At 37.7% G+C, this 19333-nt stretch overlaps 1 protein-coding gene and 1 long non-coding RNA gene across 5 annotated transcripts in view; both read left to right on the forward strand.

The window, feature by feature from the left end:
• The window catches only part of LOC137864758 (uncharacterized), a 353484-nt gene that overhangs the window by 201743 nt on the left and 132408 nt on the right, over positions 1 to 19333 (forward strand). The gene's annotated exons all lie outside the window — the stretch shown is intronic.
• Positions 1 to 19333, forward strand: part of GRIN2A (glutamate ionotropic receptor NMDA type subunit 2A) — a 190846-nt gene that overhangs the window by 158906 nt on the left and 12607 nt on the right. For all 4 annotated transcript variants that reach the window (XM_068699194.1, XM_068699195.1, XM_068699197.1 and 1 more), the window contains 2 exons: positions 3685 to 3872; positions 18246 to 18484. In XM_068699194.1, coding sequence (XP_068555295.1) covers positions 3685 to 3872; positions 18246 to 18484 — 427 coding nt within the window. The remainder of the gene's footprint in view (positions 1 to 3684; positions 3873 to 18245; positions 18485 to 19333) is intronic.

Here is a 19333-nt window from a genome sequence, read left to right on the forward strand (position 1 = left end):
AACTGAAGCAGCAGGTTTAATTGATTCATCTTTATGAGACTAAGGTTTGCAAGAGACTGTGAGCCTTTCTTGATGTGGGTTGCTGTACCCTAGGCATGTAAGCTGTTACTCAGAGGCTATGTGACTTAGATGGCTTGACACTCAAGCCATCTGAAAGTTTCTCAGCTTTCAACTGCATTTTGCTGCCACAAGAGTGAGGATGCTGAGGCTTTCCAGTGCTTGTGAGGAAGGGAAAGGGTCAAATTTTTGGACTTGCCTAGATTTGGCTCTCTCAGTTTTCATAAACTCTTCTTGAGGAATGTTTAAATTTGTTTGAAAGTTCTTGAAAATTCAGTGTGTCAGGAAATCCACCTTCTAATGATGGAAGATTTGTTTGCCCTAATATCTGAGAGTTTCATGTGTGGCTTATTCCCTACCCATGCTCCAGGGGTACATCACATTCCGAAGCTTTGCTTTGCAAGGAAAAGTGCTTCTGTAATCAGCACATGGTGAGGAGATAATTAAGCCTTGAGAGGTTATAGGATTTATATTGGAATAGGAGAAAATATACTCTGAATATGAGCTTGTATTTGTAGAAAGCAAGATTTTTTCAGGGCAATCAGTGTTTTGATTTACAGCTCAGTCATTGGGCAGCAGTGCAGAACCCTTCAGCCCTCAGCCCCTGTCAGGAAAGCACCTCATGTTTATAAATTGGTTTGCGTAATAAGATTTGTTGTGACCTTCTAGACATAGTAGAGAGAGAAAGCTCCTCAAAGTAAAGCTGCCTGTTTTTTCAGAACCTCCGTTCCTTGCTGTGCACCCACTGCAGCTGACTGATGCCAAGCTCTACTGGGAAGCTGGGGAGGGTCCACAGTGAGTGAGTGAAACTATGACTGTGCCTTGACTTTCTTCCCAAGGTGCTGGTAGAGTGCTGAACAGCTGAGACAAGCTGCATATAGAGTGCGATTTCTAAGGTAGCACAAGGCTTTTGCCCTGAAGTCTTTAGCAAAGACACCTCTTTCCTCTGTAGTTCTGACTGAGTCTCTTTTGACAGAAGAAGAGTTGACTCTATATTTTCATCATGTTTACCAGCATGCATTTTACATGCTTACACTGAAAAGGAAATAAAAAAATAAAACCACACAATAAACCCCAGAATAAAGAGATGAGAAGCTCCAAAGTGTATTTTAATTTAGTTTGGCTTATTGCAGCAGTGACGGCACCCACCAGGAGGAGTGCCACCTTCCAGTACTTTGCCTGATCCAAAGGCATCCACCCAGCAGGGAAGTATCCTTCCTTCCCCACAGATAACTGCAGAGGGCTGAAAGCATGAGATTGGAGTATATTGATTATGGTACTTGCCTGCCATAGGTCAGAAATGTTACAAATATCTTGAGAGTATGGCAAACAGTTTTTCTTCTTTCTTTCCCTTGTGTGCCTGCCCAAAGAACTGTCTGGCCTTGTGTTGAGGACACCTCTGCCCCAGCAGGCCAGCTGGGCCCAGTTTAGCTCCCCTCAGTGCTAGGAAGCCATACCTCATTTCCAGACTGAAGTTGTGACATGACACCTTCCAGATGTTTAACAATTGTTTTCTCCATATCAATTAATTAATTTAAAGGAAGGAGACAGTAAGATATATTTAGAGTCAATGGAGCTAAACTGACTTTTAAACTGAGGATTGCACCAACAGAGTTTTAGGGAAGAGTAGAAAACAAAATGTTGGCCCAGATATTTCTTCTAATGATTGCATTTGTAGTTTCTCTAAAGTAACTACTTCACTAAATTCTGGTTTGATGACTTGGATGGTGATTATTGGAGGAAATATCCTTGAAGGGACACAATAAAGTGCAGTAAGAAGTGAGAGAAACTCTTAACTTTCTCATAACAGCAGACAGTATCCAACAACCTCACTCTCCTCTGGTATTTCCTTGGTTTAACATGAGATGGATAGGGCATTTTCCTCAGTGCCAAAGTTGCTATTTGATCTAGAGTTCTGTAAAAGTTAGGATTCTGTATGAATCTGTTGATTAAATATTTAAGAACAAACATCAGATTATGTTGTGCATGAAAGATTGTTTTCCTCTGTCAATAGCCAAAATCTGATAAGCCTAGGTATTGCTCTGTTCTGCAGCTATAAATGAAAAGCTTTATCAATAAAAACTTAAGATAGTGGCAAGTGTGACTCCAAAACTTCAAGAGCAACTGAGTTCACTACTGGGACATACTACACGTGTACAGAACTGAAGTTGATGCCCTCGTACCTGTTTGTGCCACAGTGAATTTATTTTTACAGTTCCGTTCCCATGAAGACAGGTCCCAGCTGTTTATGAACAGTGTTTTTCCAGCCTCTGTCATTTGCATCTCTTCAGAAAATTTCAGCAGTGCTCCATAGTAATGTGCTGTGGCTCTCCAGAGGCAGAGCAGAGTGACAGTGCCCAGGAGCTGCAGCGCCGGTAGGGGTGGGTGGAAGAGCCCTCCTACCCCCAACTGTGAATCCAGTTGTGCCGCTGTGTCCTCCCCATTCCCCTGACTCTTAAGGAATGGGCCAAGATGTTGAAAAGGGAAAGTGTTACTGGGGAGTAATAACTTTGATTTAGTGTATTATTTAGGTGGGTTTTGAGCAGAGATGCTATATTTTTCCTATTGCCTCTGTATTCTGCTAGTCTGTGCAAGTGGTACAAATCTTAAATGTTTTGGCTACATATTAGAGTACCTAATATAAAACATACCTAAGTTTTCTCTTTTTCCTTTTAAATAGTGCATATGAATTTCTGTAGGTATCAGAATGTCTTCGATGATTGAGGTTTCTGTTGGCAAGTAATTGTCTTTCCAAATGCCCTCTTCATGTATGTGCACTGGCTTCATTTGTGAAATATCCATGCATTTCTCTTGTCTAACCCTTGCTTTGCAGTGCTCCTTAAAATTATCCCCAAAGGACACTGCCTCTTTTCCTTTCCTTGTTGATTTTCTGTTTCCCGTTATTTTGTTGTGTTCCCTGTATATCTTGGAGAATGGGTGTGTCCCATTCTTACATTTTTTAGGTAAGTGGGCTGAAACACTTGACGTTTTCCATAAGTCACTTTATTCCTGCTCTGTTCCAGGTACACAAATAATATGTTTGGAACTGCAAATCATAAAGAAATATTTTCTATGATTTTAAAGTTTAATTTAATAGCTGTATCAGATATATTCCAATGCATTCCTTTGTCCTAAGAAGGACTTCCACCTTATTGTTTGTTTTTGGAAAAAGATGTAATGATAATTGTGTGTAGGAAAAACTGTAGAAGTCACGTTTTCAGTCTTTCTCAATATTTTAAATAAATGAATTTGTTCTTATTATTTTGATTCTAAATTCTCTGTCATTATTTCTGTTGTGTTTGGACACCATTTTGCATCTCAATATATTTATTACCTATTTTGAGATACAAAGATAACAGGGCAAGACATTCTGTAGCTTCATTTCTCCTGCTCTCAGTATTTTTTAACAGCATCCCTTAAAATAGAAAAGCAAAACTATGTGTCCTACTTTCCCCTCACTAAAATAGATGCCTTTTGTTAATTTTAGATACAGCAGAGCAGGATATGTAATTAATGATATCAAAGAATCCATATGATATTCAACAGGGTCCTAACATCAAGGACAAAAGAAGTCTGACAACAGCTGTCCCTATGATTTGGTTTGTAAAATGTTTTCTTTTATTTCAGGAAGCTGGATGCTTTCATCTATGATGCAGCAGTGCTGAATTACAAGGCTGGAAGAGATGAAGGCTGCAAACTTGTCACAATAGGCAGTGGATACATCTTTGCCACTACGGGCTATGGAATAGCACTTCAGAAAGGATCACCTTGGAAGAGACAAATTGATCTAGCCCTCCTTCAATTTGTTGGTGATGGTAGGGACCAATCTTTTTTCCTTCTTTTTTTTTTTTTTTTTTCTTTTCTTTTCTTGTATATGCACTGTTAATTCAGTTTTAATAGCTCTGGGCCTTTTACTGCTGTTCTCTTTGTTGTTGTTGTGTTTTGTTCTTTTTTCTTTTTCTTTTTCTTTTTCTTTTTCTTTTTCTTTTTCTTTTTCTTTTTCTTTTTCTTTTTCTTTTTCTTTTTCTTTTTCTTTTTCTTTTTCTTTTTCTTTTTCTTTTTCTTTTTCTTTTTCTTTTTCTTTTTCTTTAAACAAACAACAACAACAACAACAAGACACACAAACAAATGGGTAAAATTATTTCTCAATGCTAAGACAGGAATTCTCTTCCACCCAGTTATAATTCATTTTACTGCCATGGATACTTATATCTGTTTTCAGAAAGTGTTTCCATATATATCACAAAATAATGTTGTCCTCAATGTTAAAGAGCATTTCTAAATTTATTTTTCTAAATTCATTTATTTCCTTTTTTTAAAAAAACTTTTTTTTTCTTTAATGAGCAGTTCCTGGGGAGTTTTTCTTAATACACAGGTTATCTTTCAGAATGACCAAGTTAGCTCATCCATGCCTAACTTGTAGGTAGAGAAATTCATGTCAATTTTTTCCTCATTGACAAGGTCTTTGAGGTTTTCTTTGTGGTAAAAAGAGAAAAAGACTGCAAATTTTTTGTTTGTAGGAATTGAAGCAGGCTGACTGGTTTTATTGGATTTCAAACCATCTATTTGTCATTCTAACACAAAACCAGAAGATGCATAGGCCCTCTTGGCACTTCTCCCCTACTGGAAAAAAAAAATATACATCTTTGATATGTTTGTAGAGAGTAATAATGGCTTGTTCTTCACGTGGGGCTTTCAAAGTACATTTTGACTGTTGAAACATTTCTTTGCCTCAGTGAAAATTCAAACCTTTCACATGTACATGTGAATAAAAACGTGATAGTTAACAAAATTTCTGTATTTTGTATTATGACTGGCTAAACTCCTCCCTCAGATCAGAATATGGTGTGTGTTACATGATCATTTTGATTCTTTTACATAGATACATGTATTAACTTTACATTTCTTTGTCAGTGAAAGAGAGGCCTTCATTGTAAAAGAGATATGCATTTATGGTCACTAACAGCATGTCATAGAGGATAAGAATGGTAAATTTTCAAATACATGTAGCATAGTGGCCTCCTGTTCAAAACAAACAAACAAAACAAAACAACAACAAAGAAAATGAACTAACTAACAACACCGAATGTGTTAGTGTTCCAGGACATGGATTTTATTTCCATTATAATACTAAATGATGTCTGGAAGAGACTTAATAGTCATGACTGATGGATTTTTTCTGGGTAATATGGAGAGATGTTAGTGTCACCAATATTAATCTGTTGTATTTCAAGAGGTTTATGGAAAAATATTTTCTTCCTTTGCTAAGTAATGAATATATGACCCACAGTGACTAGCTTTCAAGTAATGACATTCTTTAAAACAGTTGGAAGTAATTGGCTAAAACCTTTGCTTTATTATTTGTGAGTATTGTGTGAATAGAATATTTTTCTATTTTTGTAATAGTATTAAGAAGTATTAGATGCTGTAATTCTGACCCATTTTACATAGGGAAACAGAATCAGAGAAATAGAATTATTTGTCCCAAACTAAAGGAGAAAAAGACTGGTTCATTCTGAAAGAGGATCTGAGGTCTTTCTTGGCCATGGGCTAATGCCTTTAGATTTTGTTAGAGTATCACTGAGGTTTTCATTTTTTTCATCTTGCATTTTCTTCCTGCTTGCTCTTTCATTATTTATGATACTTTCTCATCCAACAAAAATAAATGAATTTCCATGGAAAGAAAATAAATGAAATAGAAAGGAAATTATTTGAACCTGTTCAAGAAAAAAATCCTCAAAATACCAAAGGTACTGCATTTATATGTATCATGTTGTCCCTTAATATCAGGGAGAAAACGGAAGGGAAGAAAGAGGGGAAAATCTTATCATGTATTTATGCTTTGACCTGTGAACTTACATAGCATATGAATGCTTGTCTTTCTAGTCCATTTTTAGTAGCTGAAAGTAAAACAATTGAGTCATCTACAAAACTTGGTGTTAAAACCTCCATATGAATAATTTACAGAATAGCAATAGATACAGATAACATCCAGTTGAATGTAAGCTTATCATGAAATATCTGTTCCCATGTTCAATGATGCTTAGATTACTTCAGAAGATAAGCAAAAGTTTTGAATGCACAAGCCTTGGGGATTATGAGTGTTTGTGGTATTTTTTCTGTAGCACTTTTCAATGCCTTTACAATGTATTCTGAACAAGCCTGGAATTCTAAAAAGAACATTTTCTCTTGTGAAGAATTCCTAAACTTGTTCAGAAAATGGTTTATGCATGGTGTAAGAGGATAGCAGTTGGACATACCTGTGGGTAGAAATAGGTATGTTTCCTTTAGTCCTACAAATGTTTGCTGCCTTGTCTCACTTCTTTGTTTCACAGATCTAGATTATAATTTTCAGAATATGAATAATAAAAAAAAAGTATACATACAAAAAATAATTATGAGATTGAAAATACTACTTTGTAAAGCACATGGCAGGTGAACTGGAACAAAACACCAGGAAATTAAATGTAATGAATGATTGCCTTGAACTAGCATGACCCGATAGTGATATTCTAGGTCTAACCTCAGTAGTTCGATAGGCAATCTTTTTATCCATAAACTTATATAACTCTGTTTTGATGAATCAGAAGGGATGAACACAAAGTTCAGACACAAAGTTCAGGATGAACACAAAGTTCAGACAAACATCATTTTGCTATATCACTAAAAATCTCTTTGAAGTTTTCTAGACTAAAGCAAGTATGATTGGGCTGAAAGTTTCATCTTAAGATGAAAATGCTGGGAAATTCACACTGGAGTCTGAATGAGGTTCTTTAAATAAATAGACATACACAAATGAAAGTAGACAGTTCTTTCACATTTGTAGTTTCTGCAGAATTTATTGTTCTTTAACACTATGCCTATAAAATAGCAAAGCACCTAGAAGTATTGAATCATTATGCAATATATGTAATAGGGTGTTCATCTCTGTGGACTGGTTTCAATGAATGATTATAAATCTAATGAGTTTCATAAATATAAGAAAAAAACTAATGAGTTGAACAAACAATTTATTGATACAATTGTTATGTTAATGAGTGAAGGAGAGAACTTTTTGGATGATATGATGCTAGATATTTGGATAAGACCAAGTAATTTGTTTAAAAGCATATCTGATTACACTGACATAAAGCTTGATTTCATCTCTTTTTTACATTTACACTATGCTGAGATCTTGAAATGTATTTTATGACTTTCAATTTCCTCTGCATGTGTCTTTCCCTTGTGATTTTTCTCATTTGATTTTTCCTTTCTTCTTCCATTATTCTCATATCAAAATGAGTTCACTTACATGTTCAAATGAAATTTTTTGCACAGTTGATAGGAACCTTCTCCCTCTTCCCCAGTGATGGAAAACATCCAACTCAAGTATTACTAACTTTTCATGCAAGAACATCTTTTCATAATTTCCACAATACAGTGCTTTTTTTTACATTAAAGTAAATGGCTTTGAACCCTCTTTTGTATCTTGTTGGTACTAGAAAAAAAATTAAGGTAGATACAAAGGAACATGAGTTTGTGTTAGGGATAGCTTTAAGCTTAGACTGGATGAGTTATATGTATCTACGAGTAGGGATCTGATACTGAGGACAGTTCTTATTGGGTGGACAAATTGTATTGCCAATTGCCAATTACATTGGGAAAGCAACTCTGAAGTCTCAGTGGAAGGAAGCAATCTACAAGTTGCCAAATTTATTATTCTAACTATCAGAAAATGAGAGAGAGAGGGAAGGAGCATGGGAAGGAGCTACTGACGAATTTGAAGTATAGAGAATAGCTACTTGTCTTGCAAATAAGATTAGACCCAAAGTGTTTCATCATTTGGTCAGTCTGTGCAGTTTCATATGAATAGACAAGTTCATTTGAAGTCAAGATGAATATGCATTTTAATGTTATTAATAACTTTATGTTATTAATAACTTTAATTGCTTTGGGAACACTGAGCCTTTTTAATATACTGTGTTAGGAGTTGCTTTTTCTTGTACAAAGTGAAGTGTATCAGTGAATTTCTGGTTTTGTACATCTTACTGTCTCATTGCATTACAACTCATCTGTGTAGACTTGCAATTGACAACTAGCATCTTCAGTTTTACTTGAAATAATTGATCATCGAGGTAATTCTCTAAAGCATAGTGGTGGCACAGTGGTGGCTGTGCTTATTTTTGTCTTGCTTTAGTCACAGGAAGAATTTTATTTTATTTTTTTTTTTAACTGAGAAATAAAAATATTCCTACTGAGATGCAGAAGACTATTTCTCAATCTTTTGTTGAGAACTAGGAGCACCCAAAAGTTCAAAAACAACTATGATACGGCTGCTAAGAAACACCACAGTTGTTTTGTTTGGATCTTCTGTCCACAACAGCAGCGATGTGTCAGAACAGAAAGGTTGCACACTGAAGAGCTGCACAATACATGCTTTCATTTCTTTCATAAACCTCTGGAAGGAGCATTTGGGCAGGCTGACATACCCCTAATCCAGCCTGTTACCCAAGGAGCTGTCAACTGCTCATTCTGTGTTAGCTTGTGGTTTGATAGGTTCCTACAGGCTCAGGCACACAGGCTGAGTAATTTAGCAAGTCTGTAACTGCTGGACTGCAACAGTTGTGATGGCACTCATATTCCTCAGTCTTTCAGTATTACAGCCTTTTGGCCAGCTGTCTGAAGGCCCAGGTATTCCCTGTGCTCCTCTGGGTTGGGCTGCATGGTGTGACAGAGCAGAGTGGTACTGTGATAAAAGCATACTGCAACCTGGCTTGCAAGATGTTGGTTCTGAAATCTTCTGTAGTGCTGTTTGGGATTTGGAGCAGAATCACTAGGGCCTAGTAGGTGAGGAGAAATTATTTTTATTTCTTTCTCATTCTCTCTCTCTCTTTTGCATTTTTGAGTAAATGAGAATACTGAACTGCAAACAGGAAAGTTGATTTGGGATTAAGAGGGTAAGAGGGCTTCAAAGGGTGCATTGGATAAAGAGAAAGGTATTAAGGAACCTTCAATTATGTGGATGCAGTCGGAACAGAGGGACAAAAGACTCATGACAACAGGAATCGGTGGAAATGGAAGACAGAAAAATGCTGCATAAAGAGGGCAAGTATGGAGAGGAGTGGGAGAATATCAAACAGCTGTCCAGATCGAACACCTACTACATGTAAGGTATTTTTGACTTATTGTGCTACTTACAGGCAATGAGCTCAGCTCAAATGGAGATCTGGGAAGATATCTCCAGGAAAAGAGGGGCAAATGGTATCGCTGTATTAAATCCTTAACCCTTAAAGCTGCAACCTTTAGAGCAATTAGAGACAAAAAGATGTAAAGAAGAAAACAGGTTTTGGTTTGAGTTTCCACAAAGAGTCTGTTATCCCTTTCCTAATATCTTTAAATTCCGATTAATCTCTATGTACTTTTAGGATGGCTTAATACACAAAGATTTATTTTCCTGGGTGGATAATTGCTTCCCACTCCTTAGGGGTAATAGGTAACCGTAGAAGTAAGATTTGCCCCTTTACATCTGGAAGAGGAAAGTGCTTTTTTCTTTCTTCTTTTTTTTTTTTTTTTCCATATTTTAGCATAAGCCTTCTAAATCTCACTTATGAGGAAGTGTAGCAGCGTGACTCACACTGGCTGTTAAAACTCAAGAAGGAAATACGTATGTGATTGATTATAAAGACATATTTTCAGTGTGTGCTGCTTAGGCAGAATACACCCACAATCCCAGTGATTTTCTGTTTATATATTTAGTGTCCTTCTTAAGCAGTGGGTGGAACAAATGTGACTGGAGAGTGTATGAGAGGAGGCTGTTTGTGTAGTTGAACAAGAGTGAGAGGAATTGTAATATTGAAAGTCGTGCTTAACAGTTTTGTTAATTCATCCGCGACTAATGGGGGCATGCAGAGTGCAATCATTAGCTCACCATAAGGTTTTTGCTGTCAGTCATCTGTGTTCCTTTTACTATTTTTAAAAGGGGAGATAACTTAGAAGATTTCCATGGTAAGAGAGATTGTTCTGGGGATTCCAGGCTGAATTTGAGAGGTTATGGTGCTTTTATATAAGTTCTTATATGCATCGTGCTGGTATCATTCATAACTAGGTCAAACTGAAATTGATAAGCTTATTGAACCAAACACACATCACCCCATTTGGCTTCTGACTAGGCTAAAGAGCCCCTTTTTTGGGGTCTGCAAAATAGGCAGTGCTACCTTCCTCCAGCAACACTTAGTGGGAGTTATCACGAGAAGTGTGAGTCTGTCCCTACGTTTGAAAACTGCCTGGTTTGCCCAGTATGAATAAGCAGATGATTCTGCTAGTGCAGCGACAGTATTCTGAAAATGATGCCCCACATCTGTCCAATGTGAACACAAATATTTAACCCCTTCATTCGAGATACACAATTTGTATAATTTTATTTCTTTACTTGCATGCTTTCTCCTCAGGCTGAACCTCAGCTTAGCACTTTGTACAGGAGTCACTATCCATCATACATGCCTTTAGTTATAGCCTGTGCCTTTTTGTGCCTTCTGCTGCCACGTGTACTGTGACCTCCTGTCGTGGTGGTCTCCTCCTGCACTGTGCCTAGGGGGTGTGCAGAAATCAGGAGTCCACCATAATTCACCAATAAAACAAAGCCAGATTCCACCTTTTTTGGACACAGAAGGGATATGAAATAGATTTCTTCTCTCCTTGTGTGAAAATAATTAAATAGAATAAAATTAAGATAAGGACTTGATGAAAAATCCCTTTAGAGTGCCCAAGAAAGTGAAGCAGCCTGTGAATCATCAGTGATTATCGCCAACAACCCAGGGAGGATGTACAGGAACCTAGATGGTTAGAGTAGAGCAGAAAAACACCTGACTCCCAAAGAAGAAAAATAAGAACTCAGTGAGTTATAGACTTTAATGCATATAAGAATATTAAAACACATTATTTAGCATTTTATTTTGATCATTTGGAGCATAATAAGAAAATCAGAATAAAAGCAGGTTTTCCAATTACAAATATTATAAAATCACTGTAAGTTACTTACTTGATAGGATAAGTGTTTTTGCAGGGAATATAAAGAAGTGAAACACAACAAAATAGTGAATTCACAAGGAGGATTTCTGTTTCCTTTTCCACTTGGTTAGTGCTTTGACTGTGATGACTGTTTGTAAGTAGCTGCTTATTCTTCCCACCCTCAACTTTCATTTAATGGCTTCTTGACAAGCATTTCTCATGTGTAGAGCTAATTCCAAAGTCGTATCTCTGTCAGTTATTATTTCTTCCATTTCCCTCCATCAAACACCTTATCTAAGCTCCTGGTGGTGTTTGCTCCCTGCCGGGGGCTGGCTGAATGCAGCACAACTTTTAAAAGTAAATGGTGCCTTGGGTTTCTGTGTGGTATTTTGGACTGTCATGAGTCTGTGGTTCATCTGGCTGTGCTCCCATGCCATGCTGAAACCCAGTTCAGGTTTGGCTTACTTCGAAGAGTGAGTAAATCATAGGCTTGCTTTGCTGTTGGGGTAGTTTTCTTCCACAGTGTAGCTCTCCCCACAGCTGTTCTGGCTGAGGTGATGCCCTTTGGTGTTTCTCAGAGTTTTGGGGAGGAGAAGGATAAAAGCCCTGTGTCTGTGGACTTGGAAAAGGTAGATGACGGCACTATTGGGTGTGCATCATTTCTGGTGCTTGTTACATTTGACTATTGAAGTATGCTCTTGGTTTTGCCGTCAAGAGGATACAGGGTTAGGCATTGCCTTTTCCATCTCTGACCCTTTTCTCTGCACCTGTATCCTCAGGAAGAATGGAAGAAGATGCTCAGGTGCCAGTCAAGTTTGAGGTCTTGTTTTCTTCTCTTGAATGGAGCAGCAAATTGATTTTATAATTTGCTTTTTAAATAAGCAGCAAAGAAGGCTATCATAGTTTGTTTGTTCTTTTTTTGGATGTAATTATAAAACTTTGTCCTTGTTTATTTCTGGCAAGTTTTTAACTAGGGAGCTATTTGGATGATAATGATTTTTTTTTTTCTTTTAACTAAATATGAGGAACACATCAGACAAATATTGAAAAGCTGTTGTCTTCCCCTAAAACAAACAAACAAAAAGCTTTTCTTTAAACTGCTTTTCTGTAAGTGCATATAGTGAATGATGGATTATGGTTTGGGTTGGTTTTGTTCTTCTTGTTGTGCTTTGATTTTTTTATTTTTAGCATGTGCACATCTTTCTGGATGCATGTACAGATGTCAAGGGAAAAAACACTCAGAGATAGAAATAACATCAGAAATAACATCCGTGAAATGACGCATAAGGCAAATAGCTTTAAGCATGATTGGGCCATCGTTGGGGAAGTTGCTGGCTCTTACAGGAAGGTGGCTTAATGAGAAAAGCTGAGAACAAGGAGAGGATGCCGGGCCCTTACAAGAGGCCCAGGAAACAGAGGGCTCTGGCACCTCCAAAAGGCACCCTGAGAGCTGTCCCATCTGCAGGGAAAGGTCCAGAGGCTGCAGGAGGGGAGCATGTTTTTCGGCTCAGAGAGGATGATAGCAGGGATGGATGACACTTCCCAAAGCTTGCAAAAAAGGTTAAAGGCTATGATGAGGAAAAGTGTGTAATTCTACCTTTGGACCTATACCTTGTCTGTGTCTGGATAATGACATTTTTATTGTGAAGAAATTGTTCTGAGGATGCGCTGGATAGTTTATCATTCCTTCCCAGGGTGATACAGTGTCAAATATTCTAGAGGTGCTTCACTAAAATGCAGACAGAAAGGCACTTCTGGGGAAGGCAGAGTCAGAATGGCCAAACAGCACATTTCTGTGCAAATAGCAGCCAAAGCAGAGCACACCACATACACCGAAGCAAACCCAAGAGAAAGTCAAAAGTCAAAACAATGTTTGTACTGTTTGCCCTGTAACCTAAAAACATTGTAAATAGTCTTGAATTACCACTGAGAGATAGAATTTTGCAGTTTGCTTGAGAGGAGCATACTGCATTTTAAATGAATAACGTGGAGCGTCAACACTGCTGAAATATGGATCTTGATAATAATTGCTAACATTGAGTCTTATGCTGTAAATGAGGCAAACTTTTTATGACACAGCACTATGTAAATTAAAAACAAAACAAAACAAAAAAGACCTTACTGTAATACTACTGTTTTTATTGTTGTTTTTGTTTTGTTTTTGAGCACATTGCACAGGTTCATGTCCAGGTGGGTGTTGAATATCTCCAGGAGACTCCACAGCCTCCCTGGGCAACCTGTGCAGTGCTCCGTCACCTGTGCAGCACAGAACAACAATTCATGTAATCATTAATCTCACCCACACATGGATGGATATAGAAATTGATTGTGGTGTGACATTCCTTCTAGTAAGCATCAAAAATGAAAACAAAAAGCTTTAAAATAAGTCTGATAAATATTTATAAGTATCTCGAGACTCCCTGTTAGACTTGAACTCCATTAACACTGGACTTGTTGAAGCCCGACATTTATGTATATTGAGGCTGTTGACTTCCAAGGTTTGTCTCATGGAAGGTTTGAGGCTTGTGCTTGCTAATTAGGATCATGCACGCATGGAGACAACTGCACTCTCCAATGCCTAATAATCCACATTTCTGGTCTTTCAAGTGCTGAGACTGTATATGGCTATAGGTGTCATCACCCTACACATTCACCTCACAAGTCAGACCATCCAAGAAAATTTCTCAGAAGGGACTTGATACTTTCAAATATTTTTTTCTAACCCCAAATTGAACTGAATTTCAATGATGTTTTGAGTTCTAGCTCCAGGCCAAGTTTCTAAATGGTTGATTTTTTGTAAAGAATGAATCCACACCCCCATTCAAAAATTCCTTATACCAGAGATATTTGTGAGAAAAATCATATCCTAATGCATTTTAGAAACCATAGCTATTTTATTTTAGAAACCATAGCTATTTTATTTTGGATTGCCAACTATAACAAAGAAAACATGAAATATTTGCCTTCTGTAAATAACTTGGGTTAAAAAAAGTGGGCTACAATGGCATCAAATAGATAAGGCTTTTTTTCAGTTTTATAGAATCAGCTGTATTGAAGTGTTATTACAGTTAAATGAATAACTGTTTTGTTTGTGTGTCTGTGTGCATGCACACACATGTGTATGTATATACACACATATAGATATATATGTATCTACACACTGGAAATGAGTAATTTTTACATATACACACCAGAATTAGCCTAATCTGTCCGTTCCTAGATAATATAATTTCGTAAATATGACAGTCCAGTGATTCAGATTGCTTTATGATCTACAACACTGTGGTACATTACTTTTGACTACTAATTAACAGTCTTTTCTGTCATTGTCACATATAATGAAAGGGCTATTACAACAGCATGGTCCACAACACTCTAGGAGGCTTTGCTCTTCACAACTTGCCACGACACTGTCATTTATCTGGATTCAGACAAGCTTGGTTTGTTTCTGTAGTGATGTTTTTGGAAAGGTTAGTGGATTATCAATAGTCACTTTAGATGTACAAGCCAAAGGGAAAGAAATGCATGGAAAACTAATGAAAAAGGGGTTTGTATTCCTCCTGTAAAAGGGCACAGCAGTCAAATCAAGTTGATGTTTGACAATCCTGGGAGATGTGAATTTTCTTCTGGGAAGTAATATGGGCTGATTGTCAGAGCTTCAGCTAATAATACCCAAACCAGAAATACCGCTCTCTCTTTGGACTGTTCCATAGCCTCTATGAGTTTTATTCATAGACCTTGGGAGGGCTTGGAAGACATTTAAGAGGAACAATCCATTGAGATTTAGCATGTTTGCATATGTAGTAAACAAAAGAAATGCAAATGTTCCAGGACATAGAAATGCAACAACAAACCCCAAGTACCAATGTAGTGACGGTGCAATATCAATACTGTTACAATTAATAATTTAGTGTGTCTATGTCATGGATTAGAAGTATTTTAAATATGCATTAGGATAGACTTTTGTCTTTAGGAATGCTCTAAGGTGTTTTGAAGACTGAGCAATGTAACGTGGGAGAAGGTTTGCTCTGCGTTTTTCAGATATAGAGGTCCAACTCATGCTTCAAGCACAAAACTTTTCAGTTCCTAGTTAATTATGAGTTTAATCTCTTGCAAAATTTGTGAAATGCCTTTGCTAAAGTGCCCCCGTACCTGTCCTTTCTGCTTCAATGTTTCTTCTACACTCTCTGAGAACCGACTTCTCCATTGCAGTTTTGTTTTCCACTTCCAACTCACACGTGAAAATTGTCAGTGGACTTCAGCTTTCCCATTGGCCTGGCACTCTATCCTGTAAAATGCTTTTTCACAGCAGGTCATTGATCTTATAGTCTGGTTTGAAGGTAGCTGAAATATCAATATAGCTTCTAGCAATTTTCCCCTGATGTTTACTCCCATGATGTATGGATTACAGTGCTGAAAATGCATTTCCTAATCCCTTGATAAAGATTACAGATCAGTAGCACGGAAATTCTTCCCCCAGATTGGAGGCATATCCTAAATGGTTTTGGTCCTCTGTATTGCCTGCTGTATTTTCTAGACAGAATGAAGTTTATGCCATTAAAAATAATAATAGAATTACTCAGCTGACTATATCCTCAAGAGAGTAAAAAGGCATGTATGTATATGCAATGCTGCAGTAAGTAGAACAACAATGATGCTTGAAAATGTCATATCATGCAATAAAAAAAAAAACAATCTTTGCAGTAACAATTGCAGTTTCTTGCACACATCTGTCCATGTTGGCAGCAGTAACCACTGCTAAATGATAACATCCTTCATCTAAGGCCAAATCTCTTCTATGAGAAACAGATGCTAAGGCTAAGAATATGCATCAGGGGGAGAGAATTGATCTGCTTCCTTAGCTTTGAGTAAATGAAGTGGTTTAATTGCAGTAAGATATTGCATAGTCAGAACCAGAAAGCAGGAATGCTGTTTCAGATGTGATGGTGCTATTTATTTTCCTGCGGCTGCTCAGGAGGCTGGCAGTAGCAGCAACAAGAGGCCAAAGGAGGCTGTAGTAAGAAACAGAATGGTCCATGGGATACGGAGGGAGCAGGAGAGGTCTAGGGCTGAGCAAGAGAGAAGCTGGAAGTGAGCAGAAGTGAGCACTGGAGGTGGGAAGGGTTTGTATTTACTGCATTGCCTAGGGCTCTGGGGGGAAAGAGAAAGTGTAAACAGATGGAAAGCACAAAAAGGACTGTATTTGAGAGAGACAGCTAATCATGATTTAGGCATATATAAATAAATGAAAGAAACTTAAACAGAAAAAGGGGTGTATTACAAGTATCCCAGGCATTGCTGTCAGAATGTTGCTTTCTACTGAAAGCAGTCAGTGTATGGAACACAGTAGACTTTCCTTAAGACTATATCTGATACATCCATATTTCCTCATTTGCTGCATGTATAGGATGCTAGCCAAGTTTCATATTTCCAATTGTACATTAGTGTCACCTGCAAACACAACTCTTTGGGTAATTTTGCATCCAGTGTTGGTGACTGTCATTTCTTTGCCATAAAAGGATTGGGGGGGTGGGGGCACAAAGTTTTGATAAATAGTATCGTTTCCTCCTGAAGTGCTTGTAGATCAGGAAGTGATTAAAAACTAAATCTCTGGATCAGTTTACCTACTACCAAAATGAAGCCAACTATGAGATGAAATGTAACTGGTAAGCACTGCAGTGACGGTCCGTTGCAGCACCTTGCGGCAGCCTAATGCTGAACCTGGTTGTTATTGCTTACACTGAATTTTTTAACTGAATTTAATCTTTGTTGATTGGATTGTCTGTGTTTTAACATCCAAAATTATCTTCTTTGGTTGGGAGACTGGTGTAAAAATATTTATTGTAAGGGATAGGTGGATATAAAGGATATGTAAATGTCTGGATTGTAAGGGGCTATGAGGCTACTTGATTAGTGGCTATTCAACATAAAAAAAGTAAAATAAAATGAGAGAGGAAAACAAGTAATGAAATCCCCAGATACTGAAACTGTAGGGAATAAGAGATATCAGAAATGATAGCAGAGCCCACAGCTGTCGGGAGAAGTTCAAACAGAACTTTGTAAGAGAAGGGGAAGTAAGGTTATCAGATGTCTGATAGGAAAGAGAAAACTTACTACAGTATGTTTTAAAGGGGTTGTGGGAAAGTGTGAAATGTTTTTTAGGATGTTTAGGGGAAGGGCCAAGTGCAGGGAAAGGAAATGGTCAAAGTGGATCAGGAACAAGTGTATGTAAATGGGAGGAGGGGAGTATAAAAAGGGCTGCTGGTATGTAACCATGCTGGTCAAGTACTTATCTGACTGAGCCCTGTGTCTGGTTACTGAAGTATGTCCCATCTCTTTACTAAACTCAACTCCTAGCTGGTTTTGGTGTGATCCCACTTTCTGTTTGGTGTGTACAAGTGTGGGGACAGGTGTGGTTTATTAGTGGACTTCTGGAAGGACTGAGCCAGTGCCTGGGCAAGGGGCATAAAGTCTGGATGTTGGACAGACCTAGCTTACACCACTGTTTGAGGGATCTGTAAATATTGGTGAATCACACAAATGGGAGTGTGTGCCTGCTTCACCAGCAAGCTTCAGTCCTCATCAGCTGTACAGGAGGAAGAGGATCAGGCCATCTGTGCTTACACGAGTGCAATTTGTTTTTATGAGTGTGCTGCGGCTGGCCCTGCTGTCTGTGCTGGTCTGTAGGGTTGTCTCCGTGTGTCCATGTGTGCATTGGCACCTCTGGAGTACAAACTCAGGCTTTCTACTGGCAGGACCTGCAGGTGGAACCAGTGATGGCATCTATTGGACTGGAATAGGAAGAGCCTCCTGGGTCTAAGCAGGCACTAACCACAGCCCTGGTGGATGGGGCCCCCAATCCCCTGGGACGGGAGCCCTCTGCATCCCCTCTCAGTAACAAGTGGTGCTAGTGTTAGTAGGCAGAAAGAAGTTAAAATATCACAGGTCCTGCTTCCTAGAGCAACCAGCTCTAGGAAGTAATGAAATGTGAGGACATCTGTGACTAGGGTGCTGTGATGTGAAATGTGTTATATTTGCAAACACTTTGTAGATAAGTGCTTCACAAATGAGACATTAAAAGGTGCTGTATTTTTAAACTTGCAAAGGCTTTCTATTATTGTGAGCACTAATTTTTGCATTTTATAAATTATAAGATGCATAAATTTTGCATTCTAACTGTTTTGACTCCTTGCTGTCCCTAGGGGAAATGGAAGAGTTAGAAACCCTTTGGCTGACTGGCATTTGCCACAATGAGAAGAACGAAGTCATGAGCAGCCAGCTGGACATTGACAACATGGCAGGAGTGTTTTACATGCTTGCAGCAGCCATGGCACTCAGTTTAATAACCTTTATCTGGGAACACTTATTTTACTGGAAACTTAGATTCTGCTTCACTGGAATCTGCTCAGATAGACCGGGATTATTGTTCTCAATCAGCAGGGTTAGTATTGCTTTCGTTTTCCTGCTTTAGGCAATAGGCAGTATAAGCCTGCCTCCCTAAAATGTCACCTTTCTTTTTTATTCCCACTTAGACATTTGAAATACTTTTTTAGAGCATTAACAAAGTGATCAGTGGCCTTAGGATGTAATGGCACTCCATGGGAAGTCTTTTCTCCACTGAATTATTCTAGGGTATGAATGAACATTTGTCAGGATAATTGATAATCAAATGCTGAAATCTAATATGTTTGGAGGAAATTTTCATGAAAGAAAGGTAGAGACGCTAATGTCAGACATTAGCTCTCAGTTTTTGTATTTCTTATACAAGTGGATTTTAAGTGATGAAAGTACTGAGCTAATTTTTATATAGGCTTTTCTTCATAGCAAATTCAAATAACCCATATGAGAAAAGGTCAAACACAAGTGTCACTATGTTTGGTTAGATAGTAAGACAGTTTTTAGTGATAATATTACCGAATCCAAAGTGGATTTACATATCCAAGTAACTTACATGAATAGTAAGATAAAGGAAGTAGGTGCTTTCTGTTATATTTTTTGACAAATGAGTATTTCTTGTCTATTTTTTTTAATGTGGTACTTTCATTAGCTAATGGACTTTGCAAGATTTTTCTATATAGCTGAAGATAATTGAAAATGGTACAAAATTGCCTAATTGGTTAAAAATATACTGAAATTACCCTTTTGAATAAATTGGACTTTATTGGAACTGCATTAAAAAGACTCTGCCCTAGCCTGTTGGAGGTAGCCTAGTAAGGCATATATATTTTTTCCTCCACATTTTATATATGAACTTTATTCTTTTGGCCTTTTACATGTGAAATTCTTTTAA

Source organism: Anas acuta, chromosome 15 (genome assembly GCF_963932015.1).
Source record: "Anas acuta chromosome 15, bAnaAcu1.1, whole genome shotgun sequence".
NCBI classification, from domain to species: Eukaryota; Metazoa; Chordata; class Aves; order Anseriformes; family Anatidae; genus Anas; species Anas acuta.